Genomic DNA, 27,710 nt, shown 5'->3' with positions numbered 1-27,710 from the left:
GGCAGTGAAAGACTCACAGAGCCCAGCATGACAAAGCACAGACAGCAAGAGGGATTAGCTCACAACTAGCAAGCCACACAACATGCTCTACTTCCCTAATGGCCGTGGATCTTGCAGAAGAAAAAGAAATGGGGAGAAAAAAAAAAAAGGGAAATATGAAGAATAATCAAATAATTGAGTCGTTGGCTCCTCTGTGTACATGATCATAAAGACGCTGGTGACGAACATGTTGGTGTTGATCCAGTTAAGGCTGGACGATATGGAAGTATACCTTAGGGGGAAGCTGACACATGGGAAAAGGGACAAGGAGGAAAATGGGGCTAGTGGTCATGCCCAGAAAAGCCCCAAAACCTTTACAACTCCCCGAGCAAAAGGCAGTCGGAAGCAAGAAAAACCGCCACTAGCAACTTTAGTTCGCTAAGCTAAACGCAGCCTATTTAAAAGATAAAAATATAGAGACCGACTTGAGACCTTCAAGCAAGAGGTAGGAAAACGAGGGCAAGTTGATGAGTTCTTGCCATGCTCGAGTCAAGGGATGGATACAGAAGAGCAGCAAAATGACTCCACTGTGGTGGGAGGTATCGGAAAAATGTTTAATCTGGACAAGCTGGTTGTTAATTTCATAGGTAATTTTCCCTCCAGTTGTGTACCCCCCAACTTTCTGCTGATGTCTAAACACCATAGTCCGACTTTACCAGAGGAGCCCAGCATTCTGCTGCACTCATCTGGGCTTTTCGCTCACTTTTTTATGGGGAAACTGACATGCCCTAAAGACAGTCAGTACTGGGAGACTGTTTCCCTTAGTCCTTTCCAATGTTGCAACTTTCCTGCAACAAGTGTACAATGTACCTTACAGTACGCTGCACTTGGGTCTAGTCATTTCCAAAGGCCCTAGATACTCGAAGGATTTCTTTTAGGAGAAGCGCAGATGTGCCTTGGACAGGGCTGGTGGCAGTTTATTATTGCGCATATTTTTACCCCTTTCTTGCCAGGTAAACCGGGATTACTGCGTTTGGCACGGTTAGGTGGCCTGGCTCCAAAATGGCCATGCCACAAGGTTCTTTGTCCTGTCCTTTGGCCATCTTGCCCATTCACCTTCCCCATGTCGAGTCGACCCGGGTCAGTCCGTATTTGGGCATGCATTTTCCCGCAAAGCGCCAAGCTTTCACAGGCTTCTGCATGCCTTCTGTGTGTGCCTCCAGGATGTGGGCTGGAACGTCTGATTCCAATTGAGAGTCTGGAGTGCTGCGAGTGCCTGGGAGCACCGTGGTCCATGATTGGTCCACGTAGGTTATGCCTGTATGTGAGCAGATCTCCCATTGGGTCCACTTCGTTTTGGCACGAAGGAGATTCTGAATAAGAGAAGGCCCCCAAACACCCATACACTGTCATTCTCTGGAGTTCTCACTGAACAAAGGATAGGATCCAAGTATCCCGAAACTAAGAAGCAGAGTCTAGGTCGCTGGAAGGTTTGGCACCCGAGCCCGCTGTCGTCCCGTGGGACACCTCTGCACCTGGTCATCCTAGAGGGTCTGCGCACCTTCATCAAACCCTGCAAGTATGCCTTCTCAGAAGTGTCCCTGGCCCATCCAGTGGGCTGACCAGCTTACGCAGACTCTTTGCCCCGATACCACCGCCGTTTCGAGGAGACACTCGGAACTTGGTACGTCGCTAGCTCTATGTTCACGCCACTCACACCGAATTTCGTACACTTGGCGTTCCCAGGTCTGGAGTCAAGTCAGTGCGCCCGAACTGGAGTATAAGTGGTTACCATGTCGCCCAGCTGTGGTGACGAACTTTGCAGGTGTGCTGCACTTCTGCCCCTATTGCCCCTGAAGCCTGCTGCAACGAAACTGGCCTGATCCATCCACCAGGAGCGGAGAAATTGCCACTGTCCCATTTGGGAATCAACGTAGTATCTTTGCCGCAGAGCCGCTAAATTTGCTGCACTTGTGCCTGCAACCGAAGTAGACTCGACTGCCGAAGTTTGGTCCGGAGTGCGCCGGGGGACGGTGAGTAACGGCAACCCTAACCGGTGGCCCCTAGCACCGCCATCCATTTTAAAGCACAAGTGGCCCTATCTCCTTTCCACTGCTAATGTGAACTAGCAAATTATTCCCAACTCTTGGAATCGACTCTGCCCTCAAGTGGAGGCCCTCCTCGAATAGTGGGAACCTATTCTTCATCACCTCACACACCTTCCTGAGCTGCTACAGACCCTTGAAGAGACTCCGTTTTGCCCATCTGCATTACTGCGTGCGCCAGCAGTGCAAGTACATTGGAGCAATAGGCTCCACTCTTCTTAGGGATTGGACTGCCTCTTAGTTAGGAGTGTGTATGATACAGAAGAGACTAAAGAATATTTGCATTGTCTGTTTAATTCTCTTTTCGGTTGTGGACCCATTTCATGCATTAACCCTTTAGACCTCATTGGTCTTGTATAAATGTATTTAGGCTTAAAAGTATTACTGTGATTGGATTTGCGCGTTGAAACTCAAAGGCCTTGAAATAAATGTATTTGTAACATATATATATACACCTGACTGGAGTGATTTGCAAGTGTCCTTTTCTTTGTGTGCTCATTGAGGTCTTCAGTCACCCTCACCTCTCCTGAAAGCTAGTCTTGACCGCCACCAAGCTACCTTGATTGGTCTGGCTTGTCCAGAAGGTTACCCTGTTCCAGGAAACTAGGCTGGACTTCTGAGCCTCTGCCCACCAGGTCAGAGTTCATAAATCCGCATTAATAAATTGGTGTTCAGCGGTGGGATAGGACTGAAGGTATTCAGTGTTGCACACTAGTGAATGAATTTCAAGTTATTCCTTCCCAAGACACAGTGACTTTGTAGGGATGACTGTAAAGGCCATAGACCTATCTTATATAATGGAAACAAGTACCTTTATAACCTTAAATGCTTCTAGATCAGAAACACTGAGAAAGAGGTGCACTGAGAGGGGTTTACCTGCTCAAGGTACAAAATTGGAAATGATCCAGAGAATCTTGGAATGGCAAGAATTGCAACTCGGTGCCATAGCTTCTGATGAAGGTACAAAAGGAGGTGGGGCTGCTCCCACTAGCAGAACTGACAGTTCTGTCCCTGCCCTCATCCATGGTGCTCATGAGGATCTGGATGAAGGAATGTCCAATGTTTCCTCTGCAAGTGCTGATGCTGAAGCCATACTGGAATTCAAGAAGTAGGAGCTGCTGTTTAGGCAGAAGGAGCTTGAATTCCACATGGCTAAGCTGATGATAGAGCAGGCAGAAAAACAGATGGACAGGGGTCACCAGTTGGAACGGGCCAAGCTTCAAAATTCCCGAGCACTACTTTAAGGACAAAATGAGTACATACATGTTCAATATATGCCAAAATAAATGTGTCCCTGTAATAAAAACAAAGGAAAAGCGGAGGGAAAGGGAGGACAGAGAATGGGGGAAATCAGAGAATTAGAAAATCATGTTTGGCCATTGATGTTTGATACATAAATATACAGTTCATTGGTGAAATTCTTAGAGCATGCTTAGTTATATGGGATCTCTTGTAAATGATCATTTTACCATACATGTGAAATGAACCACCTTTCTAGCTGGTACTGTGTGTCAGTGCTACAATTGCGTCTTCATCTGTACCACGTGGTGTAAACAGGGTTGCACAGTCTTCCTCTCGATTTTGTAAGTATTCTGCCATAATAAGCTACAGTCTGGTGTGATGTTGCTGCACTCTCTGGGTAGTAAGAGAAACTGCAATTGCTAGGGAACCTAAATTGGAGTGCGCAGAGACTCTGGTTTCATAATTATTGTGATTGGATACTGAGAAAAACAGTACGGTGTATTGAAAGCGAAGTTGTGCTGCAGTAGTAGAGGATCTAGTGACTTCCCTAGGCCACCTGTTGAATTTTGTTAAGTAGAAAGAGTGATTGTCCTCAAACTTGCCAAGCTCAACACTGTATTTCCAATGAATAATTTAAATAATGCAAATTGATACCCAATTGTTTTACCCGTGTGACTATATTTATTTTTGAAAGCACAGGAAAGGAAAGTATAACTTGTTTTTACTACAAACCAAAAACTAAACTGATGTAATTGGCATTTTTAAAGGACACAACACACACGCACTACAAATTTTCAACCAACTCACTTGGCAGTCACACTATTATCTAGTGACCTTAGATGTGAAATCTTAGTATACTTCGATACCATATCAGTTAGCTTTAGATACAATAGACTACACATTTAGGATGTTTTCAGCCTCCCATTCTACGCACGTAGAAATGACAAAAAAACTTCATACAATTTACACTGAATCACAACCAATTTACTTTTCAACAGAGAATATTATTCACAAACTAAAGGCATAGCAATGGGCGCAAAATATGCCCCTCCATTAGCCAATTTATTTATGGCCTTTTTTGAAGACCAATAATACATTTTTTAGAACAATGCTTTCCAAAATGAAATTAACATTTGGAAAAGGTACATAGATGATCTACTTCTTATTTGGGCTGGTACCTTGGAGAGATTGGACATGTTCCTACAGCATTTGAATAATAAGTTTGGTATAGAATTTACTGGACACATACATGATACACAAATGGTATTTTTAGATTTGAAAATCAGTATTGTAGACAATTCTATCAAAACTCAAACACACAGGAAACAGCCATAAATGCAATATTGCATGCCTCAATATGTCATAGAAAAAGCGTAATTAACAATATACCAAAAGGGGAGTTCTTGAGATCAAGACAATTGTAGCACTGACGCACAGTACCAGCTAAAATGTAAGTCAATTGGAGCCAGATTTTCAGAAAGAGGGTATCGAAAAGATATTAAGACTCACTAAGAGAATAGACTGTGCACAGCTATTAAACAAGGTTAACAAAGTGTGTAGTGACGTTCCGGACAAAGTGAATTTCATCACAAAATATTCCAATGATTGCAAGTTCCTATTCAATATCTTACAAAAACACTGGTACATTTTGAAATTGGATCCAGATTTATCGCAATATATGACAGACCAACCAAAGATGATTTGTACTAAGTTACCTACTTTATGAAACTCTCCAAGTCCCTCTTTCTTAAAACCTGACATCACTAGACAGATCACTTGGCTAACCCCAAAAACAGTACGATTTCATAAATGTGGGACATGCAATTTTTGCAAATTTGCCTCATCACCAACTAAGGTTTTTTTCCTGCCATGGAGGTTTACAAGTTGTGGTTTCCGATTTCATAAACTGTCGAACAAAATACGTGTTATACGGCATCCAATGTGTTTGCAGCAAAGTCTATGTGGGTAGCACCATTAGAGAGTTGCGTGTAAGAAATCGGGAACATCTGTCAAATATCAATAACCAAGATCCGAAACTTCTTTTCGCCCTTCATTGGCAACTCATCACCAACAAGATCACAGTAAAGAAATCCGGTTTGTTGGACTTCAATATGTCAAGATGCATGCCCGAGCAGGAGACATGCAATTGCAAAAACGCAAATAAGAGGCTCGAATGATCAGCAAACTACGTTGTTTAAATCAAGAACATGAGCTTAATATATTGAACATGAGCGTAGTATATTTTTGTAAGAGGTAACTTTCTGGCACATATTAGAGCAACTCTGATTTGGAAATTAGTAATAATGATACAACAGTTTGACACCATTGCATTATTAGCGTTTATGCAGAGGACTCGCATTTTTTAGGTTAAACTACTATTTTTCTTTTCTCAAATACTTTTCAAATCAGGAATGATGGGTACAGGAGTGAGGCGCCGAGCAAAAAGCAATGATTTGAATACATTATATTTGCGTATATTAATAAGCTATATGAGCCGATCAATCTCAGAATTGGCCATCATTTTTATGTACTCTTTTGCCCAATTAATGGGGTTTATATGTAATCTGAAACAAGCACACAAATTCATAAAAACTCGTTTTTCAAGGATGCACATATTACGTACCAACATTCTCTCTCAGGCTAACTTAGTGTAGGTAACAACATTTAATTAGAGTAGCACAATAATGCGTACTATCATACAGCTAAAACATATCAAAAGTTAATTAAAATGCTCTTTGAGACTATTCTTTAGTTTGAAATCAGACTAGACATGTTACTAGCAGATTACGTATCAGCGACCTAGTGTTTCACTTTAAACAGCAAACACGTAATGAAGGTTCACAACATTGCGGAAGTAATGAAGGCAACCATCAAAAATCACGGGATAGATCACATGTCGAAACGAAAGTAGAAAAACAGGGACGGCAGTAGAGTGCGCCTTTTGCCGCCTTCGGTGACCAACTGCATTTTAAGCAGATTATTTCGTGCTCCAAGCAATCAAGCTTGAACAGGTATGAAAATCCCCTTATATTCTTGTTTTTCATCTAGCGATTGGTGCAATCACAAATCATGTCACTTTCAGACCAACCAAATTAGTTCCAAACCTTGTTTATTCAGATTTGTAACCATTAAAAAGCAGAGCCAACGCATCAGAAAATGAGGTGCGTTTTCTCTTCAAATGAGCCCACGTACTACCCATAGTAACAGCTCAGTTATTCCTCACGCATTTTACCTGCGGTTCTGCAGGTAAGCTAGATTTTTGCAGACCGAAATTTTACTAGGTGAATGCAGAATAGCAAAAAAGGTATTTTCCAAATCAGCTCATGAATAACCATGCGCTTAAAATCGGTACATCTGTTGACTTGTAAACAATGCAGTACTACTATCAGGGATCGCGCTCAGAATTGTTCATTAATGCGATCGTATTTGACAAGGAGCTTTTGGCTTATCGAAATATCTAGAGAGACAACATTTGGGAAGAGCGTCAGCCTCAAAACGATCATATCAGTAAGGATACAACGTGCATAATGTATAAATCTGCATGGTTCTTACTTTATGGTACAAATAAAACACTAATAAGTTCCAACAGATCACAACCTGTATTTTAAAAAGGCGCCTCCCTAAGTACTTGGTGTGATATGACACAAACTTGGTTTAAAGGAACTGGTGCCACATGTGACACAAAGGTGGTTCATATCACATGTATGGTAAAATGATCATTTATAGGAGATCCCATATAACTAAGCATGCTCTAAGAATTTCACCAATGAACTATATATTTATGTATCAATCATCAATGGCCAAACAGGATTTCTAATTCTCCGATTTCCCCCGTTCTCTGTCCTCCCTTTCTGTCCTCCCTTCCCCCCCCCTCCTTTCCTTTGTTTTTATTACAGGGACACATATATGGGATACATTACTCACCGTAATCGTATTTCTGATGCTTGTATCTGCTTAGATTCACATGCTGTGCATAGGCCGACATCTAGTGGAAGCTGCGGAGTATTACAGTTTGTTTTTCGAAACTCGAAAATGGGCGTCGACACAGGGCGTGCCAGTAATACTATCCCTAGTGTGACGTCCACTGTACCCAAGATCCCTCATGCGTCTAGGATCCTCAGATTGTTTTTTTCTGCCATACTGGTCGGAAGCATTTTGCGGAGTCCCCTGGCCTTAGCCATACTTTTGCTAGAATTTAAAATAATCTATTGACATCCTTTCCCACCCCAACGTCGAACTTCGACACTCGACGCCAACTGGAGAAGAAATCGACCGTCAGCTGCTGCACGACGGATTTATTTTGCAAATGTGGATGATTTAAATTTCTTATGAAATCACGTTTTTTGTAAATCAATTACAAATATGAACTTGTGAACACAAAAAGCAACATTAGCAAATGTGCAACACCCCAAGCGGACCAATTACATCATTTTAGTTTGTATTAAAAACAAGTTATACTTACTTTCTTCCTGTGCTTTCAAAAATAAATATAGTGACACAGGCTAAACAATTTGGTATCAATTTGCATTATTTAAATTATTCATTGGCAATACAGTGTTGAGTGCAGCAGGTTTGAAGACAATCACTCTTTTTACTTAACACAACTCAACAGGTGGCCTAGGGAAGTCACCAGATCCTCTACTACTGTAGCACAACTTCGCTTTCAACACACAACTCTTTTTCTCAGCATCCAATCACAAAAGTTATGAAACCCGTGTCTGCGCACTCCATTTTAGGTTCCCTAGCAATTGCAGTTACTACTTTAAGGACAGTGTGCGGATTAATGGAGTAGCTATTCCTGCCCTTAGGGATAGTGTGTGCAGCAGAACTGTGGTGGATTCTACCTTGGTAGACCCAAGTTGCCAGAGCCCCTCTGTCCTCCACTAAGCTAGCGGATGGCCCACCTCTTAAGTTCCCAGTTATGCCAGTAAATCTTACTATAAATGGTATAGTGGTCAGGATTCCAGTGAGCATTCAGAGAGATGTCCCAAGCAAGGTCTTGCTGGGGAATGACCTCAGAGCTTTGGGGCTTGTGGGAGACCAGCAGAAAGACCCTGCACAAGGTCACAAACAAGGGCTGCCTTGGCCAAGTCCAATGCCCAGCCAAATCCATAGGGGAAAACACCAAGGCAAAAGAAGTCAGAAAAAGTAACAGAGGGAAAGAAAACATTCCCCCAAACTCACCTACCACGGAGGTGGAGATAGTTGGTCAAACACCTGAACCTGACGAGGAAGAGGTGTTGCCTGAAATGCTCAATCCCCATGGCCATCCTGAACTACAAAGTGTGTTAGTGGAAGGTGGTCCTGATAGGGTTGAGTTCAGTAAGGGCCAACGTGAGTGCCCATCTCTGGGAGGCCTAAGGAGACAGGCCTGCTCCCAGCTTGAGGGTGAGCCTCCTGGGAAGCATAAGATTTAATGGGAAGGTTGGCTCCTCTACAGTGAGCCTACAGAGTCTACAGAAGGAGACCATAGGTTGTTGGTGGTTCCCCTTGCTGTAAGACCCTTCCTCCTGCAGCTGGCGCATGAAGTGCCTCTTGCTGGTCACCTTGGTATCAAGCGAACCAAGCTAAAGTTATCCATGCATTTCTACTGGCCCAAGATGGGGGTACAAGTAGAAAGTCACTGCAGGAGTTGTGCCACCTGCCAGTTATCTGGTAAGAGTGGGTCAACAATCCAAACTCCATTGATGCCACTCCCAGTTGTGGGGGTACCATTTGAGAGGGTAGGGATTGACATTGTTGGTCCCTTGACCCCCAAACATCCTCAGGGAATGGGTTTATCCTGGTGCTGGTCGACCATGCCACCAGGTAGCCTGAAGCCATCCCATTGAAGACTGACTGCCAAGCCAGTTGCACAAGCTTTACTTGCCATATTTACTAGGGTTTGCTTCCCTAAAGAGGTTGTGTCTGATAGGGGCAGCAACTTTATGTCAAAGTATATGCAGGCCATGTGGAAGGAAGGTGGCGTAATCTATAAGTTTCATCTGCATAACACCACAAACCAATGGACTAGTTGAAAGGTTTAACAGGACCTTAAAATGCATGATTGGGGCTCTGGAAGAACCCCAAAGAAGAACATGGGATTTTCTGTTACCATGCTTACTGTTTGCCTACACAGAAGTACCACAGGAGTGTCGAGCTTCTGTTTGGTCACCATGTAAGGGGACCCTTAGCCATAGTCAAGGAGGGGTGGGAGATGCCTACTCCCCCAGTAACTACCAACGTAGTAGGCTATGTGCAAGGGCTCAGAAAAAGGATGATACTCCTGATGGGTCTGGCTAGTGAAAAATTGAAGGCAGGACAAGCCCTGGTGAAAAACGTTGGTATGACCAGAAGGCAGTCCACATCAATTTCACACCTGGTCAGCAAGTCCTGATCATGAATCCTATAAGGCCTAGAGCTCTACAGCACAAATGGCCAGCCCCTTACACAGTGTTGGAGTCACTGGGCGAGGTCAACTATTTAGTGGACCTTGGAAGGGCTGGTCAGGCTCCAAAAGTGTTCCATGTGAATAGACTGGAGGCTTTCGTCCTAAGAGTTGAAATCGCTGCACTGCTGCTGGCTTCAGATGTTAAGGAGGTGGAGGAGTCAGAACCTCACCCTGACTTGTTCCAGGGCAGTCCTTCAGCTAGCTCAATTGAGGGTGTCCAAGTGTCCCCTCACCCGACTTCTGATCAGCAAGCGGAGGTGAAAGGTTTGCTGGGGCAATTTCCCCCCTTGTTCTCACAATCTCCTGGTTTGACAGCTTGGTGCAAACATGACAGCGACACTGGAGATAGTGTACCTACCAATGGTAGGGGATACAGGATGTCAAACAAAATAAAGTCTTACATTAAGACTGAGGTCAACATAATGTTGGATCTTGGGGTGATTGAACCTTCTAGTAGTCCTTGGTCCAGCCCTGTTTTTTGTTCCCAAGGCAGGCACCTCTGAACTGAGGTTCTGTGTGGATTACAGGGCTCTGAATGCTGTCACCAGGACAGATGCACACCCCTTGCCTAGAACAGATGAGCTGGTGGATACTTTGAGTGCCTTCAAACACCTCAGCACATTTGGCCTCACTGCAGGCTATTGGCAAATAGCCCGTGCAGAGCATGCCAAGTAGAAGACGGCTTTCTCAACACCAGAGAGCCTTTACCAGTTCAGGGTAATGCCTTTTGGGTTGCAGAATGCCCCAGCCACATTCCAGAGGCTTGTGAATCATGTCCTTAATGGGTTGGATGAATTATGTCTAGCATATCTGGATGATATAGCAGTTTTCAGTGCCACCTGGGATCATGTGAAGCACCTCAAGATTGTGTTGCAGGCTCTTCAGAAGGCCCACTTGACCATAAAGGCCAGTAAGTGCCAGATTGAGCAAGGATCAGTGGTCTACCTTGGACATGAAGGGGTGGATTAATTCCCCGTCCTTGGTCTGGGAGTGGCTAGTGTTAGGGAAGATTTCCATTTCATAGGTAATTTTCCCTCCAGTTGTGTACACCCCAACTTTTTGCTGATGTCTAAATACCATAGTCTGACTTTATAGAGGAGCCCAGCCTTCTGCTGCACTCCTCTGGGCTTTTCGCTCACTTTTTATGGGGAAACTGACATGCCCTTAAGACAGTCAGTACTTGGAGACTGTTTCCCTTAGTCCTTTCCAGCGTTGCAACTTTCCTGCAACATGTAACAAGTGTACAATGTACCTTACAGTACAGTGCACTTAGGTCTAGTTATTTCCAAAGGCGCTAGATACTCTCGAAGGATTTTTTAGGAGAAGTGCAGATGTGCCTTGGACAGGACTGATGGCAGCTTATTTCGCATGTTTTTAACCCTTTCTTGCCAGGTAAACCGCGTTTGGCACGGTTAGGTGGCCTGGCTCCAAAATGGCCAAGCCACAAGGTTCTTTGTCCTGTACTTTAGCCATCTTGTCCCTTCACCTTCCCCAGGTCGAGTGACCTGGGTCAGTGCTTATTTGGGCAGACACATTTTTTTTTGCGAAGCGCAACGCTTTTGCGGGCCTCTGCATGCCTTGTGTGTGCCTCCGGGATCTGGGCTGGAACGTCTGGGTCCAATACACATCCTGGGTGCCAGAGAGTCTGGAGTGCTGTGAATGCCTGGGACCACCGCAGTCCATGATTGGTCCACGTATGGTATACCTGTATGTGAGCAGATCTCGTTTTAGCGCGAAGGAGATTCTGGATAAGAAAAGGCCCCAAACACCCATACCATGTCGATCTCTGGAGTTCTCACTGAACGAAGGATAGGACCCAAGTATCCTGAAACTAAGAAGCCAAGTTGAGGAACTGCTGGTGACCCACTGGAATGTTTGGCACCCTGAGCCCGCTGTCGTCCCGTGGGACCCCTCTGCATTTGGTCATCCTAGAAGGTCGGCGAAGACGCTTCAACCCATTGGAATAGTGGGACCAAATATTCTCATCACCTTCATCAAACCCTGCAAGTAAGCCTTCTTGAAGTGTCTCTTGGCCATCCAGTGGGCTGACCAGCTTGCGCAGACTCTTTGCCATGATACCACTGCCGTTTCGAGGAGATACTCAGTACGTCGCTAGCTCTGTGTTCACGGCACTCACGCTGAATTTCCCAGGTCTGGAGTAGAGTGAGTGCACCCGAACCAGAGTATACGCTGTTACCGTGTCGCCTAGCCGTGGCGACAAACTTTGCAGATGCGCTGACTTTGTGCCCCTCTTGCCCCTGAAGCCTGCTACAGTGAAACTGGCCTGATCCATCCACCAGGAGCGGAAAAATCGCCACTGTCCAGTTTGAGAATCAGCGCAGTATCTTCGTCGCTGAAAGCTGCAGAGGCACCAAATTTGCTGCACTTGAACCTGCAACCAAAGTGTACTCGACTGCCAAAGTTTGGTCCGGAGTGCGCTGGGGTCAGTGAGTAATCGCAACCCTAACCGGTGGCCCCAAGTGGCCCCTCTCCTTTCCACTGCTAGTGCGAACTAGCAAACTATTCCCAACTCTTGCAATCGACTACATCCTCAAGTGGAGGCCCTCCTCAAATAGTGGGAACCTATTCTTCATCACCTCACCCACCTTCCTGAGCTACTACAGACCCTTGAAGAGACCCCGTTTTGCCCATCTGCCTTACCGCGTGCACCAGCAGTGCAAGTACATTTGAGCAATAGGCTCCACTCTTCTTAGGGATTGGATTGCCTCTTAGTTAGGAGTGTGTTAGATGCAGAAGGGACTAAAGACTATTTGCACTACCTGTTTCCTTTCCCTTTTAGGTTGTGGACCCATTTCGTGCTTTAACACTTCATACACAAGACCAATGGGGTCTATGTAGTTAGATAGGATTGTGCTGGCTTAAAAGTATTACTGCGATTTGATTTGTGTGTGGAAACTCAAAGACCTTGAAATAAATGTGTTTGTATTTTAATTATATATACACCTGACTGGGAGTGATTTTTAAGTGTCCTTTGCTCTGTGTGCTGATTGAAGTCTTTCAGTCAGCCTCACCCTTCCTGAGACCTATTCTTGACCGCCACCAAGCTACCTTGATTGGCCTGGCTTGTCCAGAAGGTTAGCCTGTTCCAAAAAAACTACCAGGTCAGAGTTCAGAAATCCGTCTTAACACTGGTCCTCCCAGAGTCCAAGGAATGGACGCGTTCACGTACAGTAGTGATAGCCTCCACAAGGTGCTGGAAGTTAGAGGTCGCTTGAAAGCAGAATGCCAGAGGCTAGAGATAGGGAAGGGTGCAGCAAACACCTGACCTAGACACCAAGATGCTCTTTCCCAATAATATTAACATCAAGGACACATAGAACGGTAACGACAAGGCATGGTGCTCATGTCAGAATAAAGTGCTTGAAATAGCAGGACCACTGGCGAAGATCTTAGCCTTAGCAAAGAAGGCGATAGATATGCAAACCCAGATTGACACGCAGGCTTAGCGGATTGGGCTCAAGGCAATTGTCCTCTTTGGGGACCGACAGCACAGTAACTGCTCTTCGGAGATCACCTTGCCAAGGTTTTGGCTACATTCCCGGGGACCTCCACAGTGATTGATAAGGCGCAGTCCTCAAGAAAGAGGGCTTTCCCAAAAGTTTTGCCCAAAGGCGGAAGAGGTAAGGGCTGCTCTTCTGGCCAGTATCAAGCAAATCAAAAGGTCCCAGACCAACAGAGCAGTTCTACAATATTAGCAAGAGCAATGAGCAGGCGCATTGTTCCTCAATTGGGAGCCTAAAAGCTGCAGCTGGAGGGGTTCATCGAGACAATCAGCCCAGGCATCAGGTAGGTGTGATGAGCGCAGCACAAGCACCGGTGGTGGGGGGTATGGAGGGCAGGATGGTGCGCTGAGCAAAAACTCGATCAGGGATTCCACCTCGCTTTTATTTTTTTACAAATCCCTTCTAAGCAGCAAAGCTGGCAACCATACGCTTAGCAGCAGGGGACTGTCAAGATATTGAATGAGGAAGTAGAGAGCAATTGTGTCAGGGTCTCAACTACAGAAGGGCTTTGTAAGCAATCTTTTCTTAGGGAAAAGGAAGGAGAAAATGAGGCCAGTAATCAACCTATGGGAGTTTAATAGTGTTATCCTCTATAAACACTTCAAGAAGGCGGGAATCCACAGGCTCTGTGGTACGCTCCTGCCAGGGAACTGGCTAATATGTCTCGATCTAAAAGACACATTTCTAACAGCGCTGATATTTTCCCCATATAGGCGGTTCCTTAGGTTCAAGTGGGAGGAGCATTAATGGGAATTCACAAGCTTGCCATTCAAGTTCTCGTCAGAGCCCTGGTGTTTCACCAAGCTCATGAAACCCAACAGCAAAACAGAGAGAAGGAAGGTGCCAACTAATTCTGTATTTGGACAACATGATCCTCAGTCCCAGGACAAAGGTCTGCCAATACAGCAGGCAAAAAGTCCAAAGATCTTCCCCAGGGGGCATGATTTCTCACAATTTAGCAGAAATCACACCCACACAGAAGATAATGTTTCCGGGGTACATGTGTACACCATCAGGACATCTCTCAGAATACCGATGCAGAAGGTGCGCACGATCAAGAGGGAGATTTGAATCCTTCCGGGCAAGGATCAATTCTTCCTAAGAGTATTGGCCAGAGTGATTGAAGATCGTATCGATTCAGGGCATCTTCTCAGACCCTCTGCAGAACAGAGCCCATCAGAATCTGAAACCAACTCACAAGAGAAGGAATATCTCCAACATTCAAAGTATTTCTCTTGGAAGAAGTGGTAGTGGAACTCCTATAGTGGTGGAACCACATGGAGGTATGGAATGGCAGAGCCAGCTATGGGTCAGCGCTGGACCAGATAATAGATTCAGATGCCAGCAGAGAGGGCTGGGGAGCCAGATGCGGTGACCTTGCCACTTGAGGAAAGTGGTCAGAACAGGAACTGAGCCTGCGCATAAACTACTTGGAGCTTTTGGCAGGCTCTTTCACAGCAAGAACGTACGCCAAGGACAGGGTATGTTTTAGTATCTTGCTGAAGATGGACAACAACTCAGTAGCGAGATACATCAATTACCTAGGCAGGAGAAAGTCAAGGCTCCTAGCAGAGATGGCCAAAGACTTTTGGCATTCTTGCCTGGACAGACAGATAATCAAGGCAGAATACGTTCCGGGGTTGTACATGGTAGTGGCCTGGAACTCTAGGTATATAACTTGCCTATAAAAGAGGGTGTCCCACACCTTAAATTCACTTTTAGACTTCAGGACGTAAGATGGAATTTATGCGGTCCTCTTTTTGGAGAGCTGACCTTTCAAAAGGCTCCAGCCATTGAGATGAAGAATGAGAGTTCTAAAGCAGTGACAAGCTCTGCTCCCTACCGACTCAATTGGCACATTGGGGGGTGACTCTTGCTAAGGACCAGCACCTGCTACAAACCTAACTAGGCTTGGAGAGCAGAACCTGAAAGGATCCATCTGTCCTAGAGGCCCTCAAGTGGGCTCGCAGAATCTGGGAAGTCCAGATCAGCCAAAGTTCCCTGTCCCACCACATTGAACCGGTCAAAATGCATTCAAACCAGGTTCACAGGTGGGCGAACCAGAAAGATTAGCTGGTTCTGCTTTTGGCACTCCATCAAACTTCGAACTGTTGCTGCATCGCACCTGTCAAACCGGTACCCCGCTGCATCAGGTCACTGAAGCATGTCACCCGTTTGGCCCAAATAACCTGCTTACTGCTGCGGACCTATTCAAATTGCTGCCTCTTCGAAATCCTGCATCGCAGCACCAAGGTTACTCCATCAAACCAATGGACCTCGACTCAAACCACTGGAGCATCAAATCACACGCTGAACCCAACCAGCAGTTAGTGAACGACCCTGGTGAGCAAATCGAAATGCACAAACCAAACACTGCACTGCAGTAGAGTGGCTCCACGCTCTCACTCGAACTGACTCCATGCCAGCTCCCTGTTGGACCCAGCACGACATGCTGCACCAGATCCTTGTTTGAACCACGCTGCAGTACAGGTCAAAACCTGGTTTGATGCCGTCAAACCACCAAAGAACAACAAAAAGGTACTACTGACCTATACCTGCCTCATGGTCCTAGTGACTGGTTAAGTCACTCTGGCAGCATTTTCACTGCAAGACTTGCCATTCATTTTGTTGTGGTTACTAATTGCATTTTCACCCATTTCATTACTCGGAGTGCTGCATCTTTCTATCTTTTGTATACACTGTGCTCTCTACAGAGATGTGTTTTATAGTGTTTTTAATAGCTACTTCTATATTGATCTGATTAAAGTATACATAATTGTATACAATGATGGGACATTCCTTTTATTTTGAACTGCTATACTTTGCTGTTTGGGTCGCTACTGGTTCACGTTCACACCCCTTCTGAGAGTATAGACTCCCGCGGCTCACGTACCACAAAGGGAGAGGGAGTTCTATCTCTTGTCTGTGCCCGTTTTACCTTTATGATTGGGTTCACTGTTGGTGTGTACAAGTGTGGGGGCTGAGTAGGTGATTTAGCCACTATTCATCCTTCTATCATTGAGAGTAGAGGTTATTTTGTCACAGGTGGCGAGTGACATTTTAGGCCTGGATAGCAGCTTTCAATTTTAAATGTGTACCCCTGCTTATGATTCAGTGATTTATTCCTACACAACCCTTGAAATCAAGTACCAAGGACTTACTGGTGGTGGGAAAATTCACCTTAACTCATTACGGTGGCAAACAATACGTACTTTGGGTTGCCGCCTTTTAAATCAGTTGCCAATTTCAGAAAGAAACTGTTCTACATTCTAGTCTGTCAAATCCAGATTAAAACAGCATGCGCTTTCCTTTTATATCCCTTAAAACATAGGTCTTTATCTTTTTATGTTCTCGAATGAAAGTTGCCTGAATATTTCTCGTTTGATTCCTTGTTGGTAAAGCACCTTGAAAACTGATTTAGTGCTGGTGATAAGTATGTGCTCAATAAATATTTTTAGTAATACTACACAAAGTATATTATTATCGCTGTTTCCCACAGGGATGTGTGCATATTGTACAGAACTGGGTACTGTAAAAGTCCTAAAGCATTAAACCCATAACATGTTTTCAGGACTTCCAGATAAGATACATATGAATGTAGCGAATCTTGATTAGAGTTATGTACATATCAGTCGTTAGCCAGAAAATCTGGTTTGACTCTTAAGGGATTTGACTCACAGACTGCTGGTATCGGATGGCACACTCTGAACCTCCCCACCATGGGGTCTCTTATTACACTGGGTGTCACACACTGAGCACCACAATGAATAATCCTCACAGAAAAAGAATAGGGTCCTCTGTCCAATCCATCGGGAAGACCCCGACCGCTGCCATTGTGCAGGCTCTTTGCGAAGGATTTTGAACATTTTAGGTATGATGTGGTGTGAAGCATGAACACATGCGTAACCTGGGTGAGAGCGACTATTACTGCCTCATGCAGTGTGAATCTCCATCAGTCTCAGGAATAAGCACACATTGCATGGCAGAGATCAGTAATGCCAGCCAGAATGAAAAACATGGCAAGGTATAAAATAATCAGTGTTGCATAGCAATTTGCTATGCAACTCTGTTGATTTGCTAATTAAACTGACGCTTGTGTTGCACAGCTTGCTTTTCAAATGACCCTGTTCAATGAAAGCACAGTTTGCCCTGCATTTCTCTCTTGCCTTCAGGGGTCTCTCTGCAAGTTCAGGGGGACTAATGGAGAGAGTGCAACAGTAATCTCCTCCACTCTTTAAAGTTCCACAGGCCATAAAACACTTATTACCACAGATGGTGGTTCTGAGCATTAATGGTGATAAACACCACAATCATGGGTGTAAATTGCTGAAACGATATGCTTGGGCCTACCTGGCTTTGGGGGTTGAGGTTATTAGCAGGCCTGCCCTCCCCCAAATGTGGTATTTAATGCTACATTGAAAAATCATATCAATGACACACAAGGGCCACCTTTTCCACCTAAGGTTGACAATTACCCTGCCTGCTGCAAAGCCACACTATATACCTAGTCTCAGGATAGGACTTTCCTTTAACATTGGGAATTTTTTGATTTATGAAACATCTGACCGTCTCCTTGCAGAGCAAATGATGAGTCAGGCATGTTTCATACAATATATGGGACACTGCCCTGTGCTTCACCGACTGGACGCAGCTGCACAGAGCCTTGCACTGAAATCTTGTTTTTAGAGCCTTTTTATCATATCTATTTCTTTGTGTCCATTCATGCAGCTACCCTTTACATTTTACAGACACTTGTCTCACTTCAGCAGTACACAGAAATGCTATATTGTTGTTCATGTTATGTCTTGTGTAAAAATAACTTCTGGTGACATTAAAAATAGTACAAATTGCTAATCAAATGTGTTTGCTAACCAAAACGTTTTTAATTAACAAACTGTGCTATCAATTTTTGAAAACGAATCTATGCCTTGCATGGAGTCTGCCCATACAGCATATTCTTATGCACTCTGCCTGCTCATAGAAATCACAGAAAATTGGGCAGAGAAGAGAAGTAACCCTGGCTCATCAAAATACTGATGTGGACATAGATATGTTCAGATTGCATACACGGTGCAGGGAAACTAAAGAACTGGATTTCCCAGTGTGCTTTCCGCTCCAGGTGTAGAATCAGAAGCAAAAAGGTGTTGTGGCATGAAAATCCAAGACGTTATTTGGAGGTCACAACTGCGACCCCGGAGGTCTCCATTGCTACCCCTAAAAAGATATATATTTTTTTGTTTAAAATGGAAGCTCCCGGGCTGCCAGCACCATGGGGCTCTTTGTTTCTGGAGTGGCTGGCTTCTTGTTCAGGCCTCTTAAATAGAAATAAAAAACGGGGTTCCACAAGTGTACCACTTTGAACAGTGACCCTAAATAAGAAAGAATGGGAATAAGAAATAGTCTTTCTAGAATTCTATACAATAATGCTACACTCATTAAAGGTTTATTTTAAGCATACTCCAGGGGGTGAGTCACTGATTTAGTATTTTCTTAAACACCTCAAATTCACAATGCAGACAAAAACTAGATGTATTCTGCTTTTCACAAGTTGCAGTCATAGCATATTTTTTCTGCCGTGGTCTCTGTTACGATCATGACAAGACATTCCATCTCGGTGTCCTTGGTCACTTTACACTTGTGCCTAAAAGCTTGTGTAATGTAGAAATGTTTGGCTGTGGCACATCAAGGGACCCTGGATTTCATTGTCCAAAATGAATGCTTTGCTGTAATGTGTCTATCTTTCATATCTCCATGGCATGCTGTTCAGAATGTTTGTTTGCATGCATGAGGTAACGAGTGCCCACAGTACGGGATGCCGTGCAAGTTTGCCGCTTTCCCTGCACTACTCTAAATTCTTTAATACACAGTTATGAACCCTCCCAATGGTATTCTTAAGAAACCCTCTTCCGACCCCTCCTGTCCGGCTAACTATCGCCCAATCTCCATCACTCCCTTCCTGGGCAAGCTCCTGGAGAAACTGGCCATCTCCCAGCTTAACCTCCATGCTGAATCTGTTGGTAGTCTTCATGACCATCAATCTGGCTTCAGAGCTGCCAGAAGCACGGAAACAGCTCTCCTGAACATCTGTGAGGACCTGCTCTTGAACCTTGACTCCAACACTCCGTGTGTTGTCATTCTGCTCGATCTCTCATCTGCCTTTGATACTGTCAACCATGCCATCTTGCTCAACCATTTCCGTGATAACCTGGGTATCACTGGTCAGGCTCTGGCGTGGCTGACCTCTTTGCTTTCCAATCGACCCTCCCAGGTCCAACTGGGGTCCTTCCTCTCTGACATCTTTTTCTCTACCTGTGGTGTCCCCCAGGGATCTAATCTCTCTCCCTGGCTGTTCAACCAGTATCTGGCACTCCTTGCCCACCGCATCGCCGCTCTCTGCCCCAACTTTCAGTGCTATGCGGACGATACCCAGCTCATTTTCAGGCTACCCTCGGCCTCCTCCTCTCATCTCTGACTGCCTGTCTGCTATCCAGGAATGGTGTGCCGCCAATGACCTCCGCCTTAATGTCTAAGACTGAGATTCTACTCATCGGCACACCCACTCCCTCCTTCCCTGCAGCTCTCTGGCCAGCCTCTCTTGGCCCTCTTCCTGCTCCTACCTGCAAGGCAAAAAGCTTTGGGGTCATCTTCGACTCCACACTCTCCTTCTCTGCTCATATATCCGACGTCTCTAAGAAGTCACACTACCAGCTGCACCTCCTCAGAGGTATTCTTCCTTTCCTGTCCTTCCCCCAGAAGCTCACTGTCTCCCGAGCCCTGGTTCTCTCGAAGCTGGACTACTGTAACAGCCTCTATCTAAATCTGCCTGCCTCCACTCTCCGCCCTCTGCAACTCATCCAGAACAGGACTGCGAGACTTGTCCTTGGCCTTAAGCCCAGGGACCGTATCTCTCCAGGACTGAAATCTCTACACTGGCTCCCAGTGGCTGCGAGGATTAAGTTCAAAACCCTCTGCATTGTCCACAAGGCCTTCTGGGGTCTGGGGCCTAAATACCTTCAACTCTCTCTTCCAAAATATCTTCCTTTTCGAGCTCTTCGCTCATCCGTCTCCAACTCCCTCAGGGTCAGCCGCTTCGCCAAGCAACGAGCTGGGGGTAGAGATCTCTCCGCGGCAGGGGCCTCCCTCTGGAACAACCTTCCTGCCTCCCTGAAACTTGAGGAGAACCATCTCCGGTTCCGGAAGCACCTCAAAACCTTCTTTGCTTCTGCTTTCTCTCTCCCTCTCCCCTGCTAAATTCTTCACTGAAACTGCAACTGGGCCACTCTCACCGACCTCGGTCCTTGGCCCAGCCACTCTCCACTTGCACTGCCTCCCTGGCAACCCCTGCACTGCGGGACTGTCTCTGTATCCTTACAGCCCCCCCTTCCCAGCACTTGTCTGCACTTACCTTGCACTTGCCGCAAGCTGGCCCCATTTATTTATTTTTATTCTTCTTACCCTTTACTGCACTTCCCCCCTGCCCTTCCACTTTTTCCCTTCCCCCTACCCCTGCACTTGCGCGATCTGAATGACACCTGGCCTAGTAGGATCGTTGTCTGTCTTCCCCTTGTTCCCCCTTCCTGCCTCGTCGCGCCTTGAAACACTTGTGTATAGGCGGGTTACAAATGCAATATCATATCAAATCAAATGTATTCTGTCAACGTCTGAAGCCTGAAAAGTAGATCCACGCAGGCTTGATATGTGGCCAACTTTGCACCAGACCTGCAGATGAACTGGACTGCTGTTAAATCTCAGTTACCAGTTTGAGATCATTCAGACATGTAATTGCTCATTTGACTATGGCCAATTTGATAACTATAGCTGGTAAGATAGCTCAGTGGGTCGAGTGATTGCTGGGAGTGGGGGGGATGGAGGATGTGTGTTTTTTCAGCAGGTTGCATGTTCAAATCCCAGCAAGGCCAACTCAGCCTTTTCATCCTATCCTGGGTATCATCGAAAAGGGCATGGGAATGCTGGTACTTCTGGACCTGTCGGTGGCTTTAAACTTGGTCGATCAACAACGCCTCCTGCAGTCCTTACACCATCTGGGACTTTCCTCCGAGAGTTGTTTCTATCAGGAAGAAAATCCAAAATTCAGTGGGGAATAGGTAGTCTCTCCATTAGCTCCCATTTGGTGCGGTGTTCCTCAAGGGGCAAGTTTGTCCCCCATCTTGTTCAACATACACACAAGAACTCTCTGTTCACTAGTGGGTGATCAAGGGGTATTTTTTACAAACTACGCCGATGTCACCCAACTGGTCCTAGAATCCACTGGGGACCATTTCAAGGATAACAGATGCATCTCCCACATCTTCCGACAGATAGAACTCTGGATGGCCTCCAACTGACTTTGACTGGACACCAACAAGAAAGAAATTCAGTTTTTTGGCTCCAGGCAGGCCCGGACGAAATTCAATCCAGCTTTCACGAGTTTTAGAATCGGAGACCACACCATCCAGGTTCAAACTAAGATGAAAATGCTTGGAGTTCAGCTGCAGGCCACTCTTGAGTTCCGAGGCACATGTCAATCAGCTTATCCAAGTTTGTAATTACCAGCTGCATCTTCTCAGAAACATTTGTCCGTACCATTCGGAAGATAACAGTGCCACCATAGCTCGAGCAACAATCAACTCAATGTTAAATTATTATAACTCCCTATTTATTGGAGTCTACAACTCATGCCTAAATAGATATCACGTTCTGCAAAATGATGCTGTGCTCCAATCACAGACATAACCTTCACTGGCTTTCTGTCAAGGAACGAATCCTGTTTAAAGACAGGAAATATGGTTTTCAAATGCATCTCTGGACAAGCCACTGCTTATCTAAAATCATTCATTCCACAATATTGCCCGCCAAGAAAATCTGCGCTCTAGGGGAAAGAAGCAGATTATCTGCCCTCATCATAGACGTACTAATGGAATTGGCAGATATTTTCCAGGTAAGGCAGCAATCTTTCTGAACTCTCTGCTCTCCCCATTACCCTGAGGTCAGAAGAGGCACTAGGAACTTTCAGAAAAGCTTTGAAAACGTATCTTTTCAAGTGATCCCCCCCCCCCCCGATTGTACGCTTCCCTTTTGTCCTGTTCCTTGATGGTCATCCTCCCGTTTGAGTGTTATAGGTGCCCCAATGCCCCCCGGCTTTTGGCACCTTCCAAATAAATAAAGAAATCCATCTGGGGTCTATAAATTAGTACAAACAAAGGTTGGGTGATATTGTATGCATATCAAGCGTATGTGCTATATAATAACACATCATTATCATTTGCCCTTGGACGTCTGCTTGCATTCACAGTAATTTGGTAATACGGGTCTACACAATGTTATTAACAATACATATGGTGATTCAATCTTGTGCGACATGTATATCGCATTAGTGATATTGTAACTATATATATCGTAGTGTGCTTAAGTACAATGCTATGTGATGCCACTTCCTGTTTTGTCAAGGTGGTGTTTTATCACTTCCCATGATGTCACTTCCTGTGATTTTCAGGGGTCAAGGGTTGTGTGATGTCACTTCTGCTACCCGTGTCCTTTTGGTGAAAGGACGTCCCTGATGAAAAGTTTGTTTTGTTGACTTTCACACAATCATATCATTTTTCATCCTCAATCAAATAAGGGAGCAGGCAGTTGCCTTGTTACAGATTCCCAGGACACATGAAGCTTCAGCTAGGATACAACACTAATACCCTGTGCCACATATTTCACACCTGCTCAGCTTCCATTAGGATGAACCTGTTCATTATATTGGTGTGTACAGTGATAAAGTTCTGGGTCAACCAGGCTAACTTACTGCACTTGCTGTCCCTTTGAGATTATCAGGGTGTGGCCCCCTTATATTAGGGCATTTTACAACCTCAAAGTTTCCATTACTTTCTACCAACTCTCCCAAACTGGGCGCAAGCCAAGGCAACGTTTGGTATATTTTATTGCAATGGGGATGACTTTTAACACCCCCAGGAACATTCCCTCATTGCACTTGGGTGTTAATCAGAACACGGAGGACAGCAACACTCAAGAGGTCGGCGACTCACTACTCAAAATTTTACATTTCTTAATTATGATTCAATGTCATTCTCCCCAAAACAACCATCACCCACCCTCATAGCTCTCACGTTTCCCGTGGGCATGCTTTAAAACGCCATCCAGCAAGGTTCACCCTTTGTATTCTGAGATCTGTAGGTGTAGCTTTCCCATTTGAAACAAGAACTCCAAATCAAAACCAAGCCTGGCTGGCATTCTCACGCATAGCCAAGGGAAACTTGAACAGTCTTCACTGTAACGCAACTCAGTGGGCAAATACAGAGCTATTTTTTTTTCCTTTAAATCTCCCTCCTCTTATTGCTTGAAATGTATGCTAGGAACTTCACGTGGGGAGAGGGTGGCACTCATTGAAATGGATGGCAAACACCCCATGCATCCCCAGCCCCGCTTGGATTTGACCCTTTTATTACATAGTAAGGCGCTCCCATGGGAATGCCCGCTCTTATTAATGTCATACCTCAGGGTTCCCTCGGGTGTTCCACGGAAAGGGAGATTCCAACTCAAAAGATAACTCGGGTGCACCCTTCTTATTACACTGTCACTCCCTCAAAGCTCCCCCGCCCCCATGCGTTGACAGGTGACAACATGTCCCATCAGGAAGTGGTGGGAACATGATGGCTCGTGCTCTATGGGGTCAGGAAAGCACCTCCCGACCCGATGGGTGATCTCTGGATCACGGTGTCACACGAAGTCTCCGCCCACAGCACTCACGTGAAAAACGGGGGGAAGCTGTACTGCCAGGGCCACTCAAACCCCATCTCCGCCCGCAGCTGGGAGCTCCCGGAAGTGACCATCTCGTACCCGATTGGACGTCGGTGCTCGGATATGAAGGTTCCGTCAACATTTCGTTCCTACCCTTTTGCAAGATATGTAAAGGCATGGGATGTGTGTGAGCACCTCCGCCATATTGGAATGGGGTTATTGATTGCAGGGATTGCCTGCCCTGTCTCGTGGTAAAACGGCCACAAGGGTCAAAGGCGCTGTATGTTTTTTTGAATTACTAAGTACTTAGAATTTTACAAGTACCTGAGTAATTGAGTTTTGTAAATAATCTGAATACTTAATGGTAATAATCATTACTCCTAGACCTGTTTTTCCTCGTCACAGTATTTACTTATGAGGTACCAACCTGATTGACAGGAAGTCCATACTTCTCAACTCACACGCTTTTGGCGGGTATCACCTGCCACTTAGGCAGCTCTCTCAATGGCCAAACTCCCTCCACGCCCATAGGAATCAATTGGCTTTCACCCACCAAATACAAAATCAAGTGTTTTCACCCACCCAGGGGCCATGAAAGGTTGAGAGCTATTGGAGTCCCTTTTGTATTTCTCCATGCCCCGCCCCTATACCAGGTAGTATAACACACCAGCACTCCGGCATGCCCCATTTTTTCCAACGCACACCCAGAGTGCCAAGACCCATTCCTGTCCTAAGAAGAGAGCATAGATCTCAACCATTTGTGTCGCAAAGGCGGGTGAAAACACCCAATTTTATTTTTGGCGGGTGAGAGGCCAATTGAAATGAATGGGCGTGCAGGAGGCTTGGCGGGTAAATCAGCTGTTTACAAGGCGGGTGACACCTGCCAAAAGCGTGTGAGTTGAGAGCTATGAGAGAGGGAGCGGTGGGTCGTAAGTACTGTGATGAGGAAGTGCAGGACTAAGAGTAATGAAGATTACCTGTAAGTAATCAGATCATTATCTCCACGTCCCTCTTCCTCGTCCAGTGCTTACTTATGAGGCATACCAAAGCCCCCCAAGGAATTGGACGAGCAGACTCCCAACAGAAATAATGGAGAGCACAGACACCAACACTTTATTGCAAAACAATACAACAACAACACCACCACAGTATCATGAAGCGCCAGCGCTCTGAACCCCTTGGCCAAATGAGGAACAGACATGCCAACATTCGGGAGCCCCTGGGGGGAGATTTCACCACAGCAGGCAGGAGCATGTATTTTCCCCATAGGATTGCATTGGGGTTATCGTTATTTTAGGTGGGAGACACTAAAATATAGCCCGATTTTTCAATAAAAAATCGGGAGTCTCCCACCTAAATCGGGAGTGTTGGCATGTATGGAGGAAGCCTCTTCTGAGTGCAAGTTCAAGCAGTAGTGCCTTGTGAACATGTTGGGATCAGCCCACGTGGCCGATTTACAAATCTCCTGCAAGGCCACCCCTCAAGCCTCTGCCCAGGAAGTCGACATACCCCTTGCAAACCTGCCCGCACCCCCAAGGGAAAGGGCTGCCCGGAACCCTCGTGTTAGGGGGTGGAGCTGCCCATGGGACATCATACCAGCTCCCCCGTTGGATGCCATGGGACACCAGCATCAGGAGGCTCGGGGCCTCGCAAGTTGCATGGGTGGGGGCTGGCCATGGACATCGCACCAGCCCCACCTTACAGTGCTATGGGACACCAGCACTCGGGAGGCTTCAGAGCCTCAGTGATCGGCATGGCTGGCCGTGGGCCTTCATAGGATCCTGCCCTGCAAGCTAAACAGGGAACTTCAGGGCACCGTGGCCTGCAGGCCCTGTGTCTACAGGGCAGGCCTGCAGGCCACAATAGAAGACACACACACCAGTTAGTTGGTCATGGTGCCTGCGGCCGTTCTGCTGGCACTTGCCTGCAGGCTCCCTTTTATTATCTTGGCCCATCTTAAAAGGGTAACACCGTACCAAGGTACACACCCCCTTAAAGGGGAAATACATATCGGAGGTCCACTCCGTAACACCTCATAAAACAAATAAATCACCTCCCTGATCCACCGACTGATCATAGGAACCGCAGTCTTCCTCCCTGCATGCGGTCCCCCAAATGTAACAAACAGACTGCCTGACCACCGTGTGGATGCAGTACTCTCCAAATATACCAGAACAGCCCTACAGACGTTCAGGGTGTGCCAACAAACCTCCTTAGGTGAACCCGGATCCGGAAAAAGGGATGACAAAAACACCTTGTGGTTATAGAATATTCTGAGCAATACATATAGTGTTCATGGAGCTTCTTGGTAAACAAATCCTTTGGAACCAAGATATCAATCTAAACAAAAAAAGTTCACAGTGACCTATGAACCTACCAAGTGCACTCTTTAATCCCATATAGTTGGGGTAATGACAACATTCATATTTTATATTCTTATCTTCCTTCGCATGCTCTTCACTCATCCTCCTCCAACTCCCTCAGGGTCAGTCGCTTCTCCAAGCATCGAGTTGGTGGGAGATCTCTTTCTTTGGCTGGGGCCTCCCTCTGGAACAGCCTTCCTGCCTCTCTGAAACTTGAGGAGCACCATCTCCGGTTCCAGAAGCACTGCAAAACATTCCTCTTTTCTTCGACTTTCTCTCCCCCTCTCCCCTGTTGAACTCCTGGCTGAAACTGCACTGGTCACCTGACTACCCTCTGATCTTGGGCCCAGGTCCCTTCCTCACCAGTTGCACCCCTGCACTGCCCCCCTGGCAATCCCCGCTCTTGGGGACTGTTTTCTGTATCCCTACATCCCCCTACCAACAATTGACACCTGATTTCTGCACTTACCCTTGCCACCAGCTGGCTGCACTTTTACTTATTGCTTTTATTTATTCTATTTATTTTTACTGTTGTTTCCATCTACTGCACTGCCCCCCTTCCCCTGCACTTTTTCCCTTTCCCCCTTCCCCTGTACTTGCACAATCTCAATGTCACCTGGCCTAGTAAGATTGTTGTTTCTGTCTTCCCTCTATTCTCCCTCCCTTGCCTCGTCGCGCCTTGAAACACTTGTGTATAGGCACGTTATGAATGCCATATCATATCATATATTAGTTCAAATTATTTCAAAACCTCTTCAATATTAAATCACATCTCCATTGATTATTATTTTATAACTCAGTCATTTATCTGTTACAAAAAGGCAGTGCAATTTGCCAAAGTGTTCTTATAGCCAATGCATTTTGGATTCATATCCATCCTCAGGGCTAAACACTATCATATTTATCAAGCACATAATTCCATTCCAATTGAGAATTGTACATAAAAACAAACACAGAAGAAAAAAAAGTTATATAAAGAGATAAAGAGAAATGAGAAAGAATAAATCGTTATTAGACACATACAATGTTCCCTTAATACATCAAGCGATCATTGCATGACTGCAAAAAGAAACATGGAATCACCAGTTGAAATTTCAAGTCTGATTACTTTGTTTTTATTAAGGTACACCCAATGGATAAGAAAAAGTGTACCTGAGTCTTCTGAAAAACCTCTATGAGGTTAAATTGTTAAGTTCCACCTAGAAAAGGAGAAAGAATCAGACAGATGCAGTTTCAAATAGTGTTCCTCATCTAGTGAGAACAACTATCAATCCCCCTAAAGACCCAACATTTTTACCAGCGTTTACATGTGGGAGCCCTA

The 27,710-nt window shown here is 45.5% G+C and overlaps 1 protein-coding gene across 1 annotated transcript in view; it reads right to left on the bottom strand.

Annotated features, from left to right (window-relative positions):
* Window positions 1–24,253, bottom strand: part of VPS25 (vacuolar protein sorting 25 homolog) — a 148,333-nt gene extending 124,080 nt beyond the window's left edge. The window contains exon 1 of the mRNA XM_069634170.1: window positions 24,036–24,253. Within this exon, the coding sequence (XP_069490271.1) occupies window positions 24,036–24,118 (83 nt within the window). The 5' untranslated portion in view covers window positions 24,119–24,253. The remainder of the gene's footprint in view (window positions 1–24,035) is intronic.
* Between the last annotated feature and the right edge of the window lie 3,457 nt (window positions 24,254–27,710).

Source organism: Ambystoma mexicanum, chromosome 13, assembly GCF_040938575.1.
Source record: "Ambystoma mexicanum isolate Mex_15411 chromosome 13, UKY_AmexF1_1, whole genome shotgun sequence".
NCBI classification, from domain to species: Eukaryota; Metazoa; Chordata; class Amphibia; order Caudata; family Ambystomatidae; genus Ambystoma; species Ambystoma mexicanum.
The sequence above is the reverse complement of the archived record's forward strand: the minus strand, read 5'-3'. Positions and strand labels throughout refer to the sequence as shown.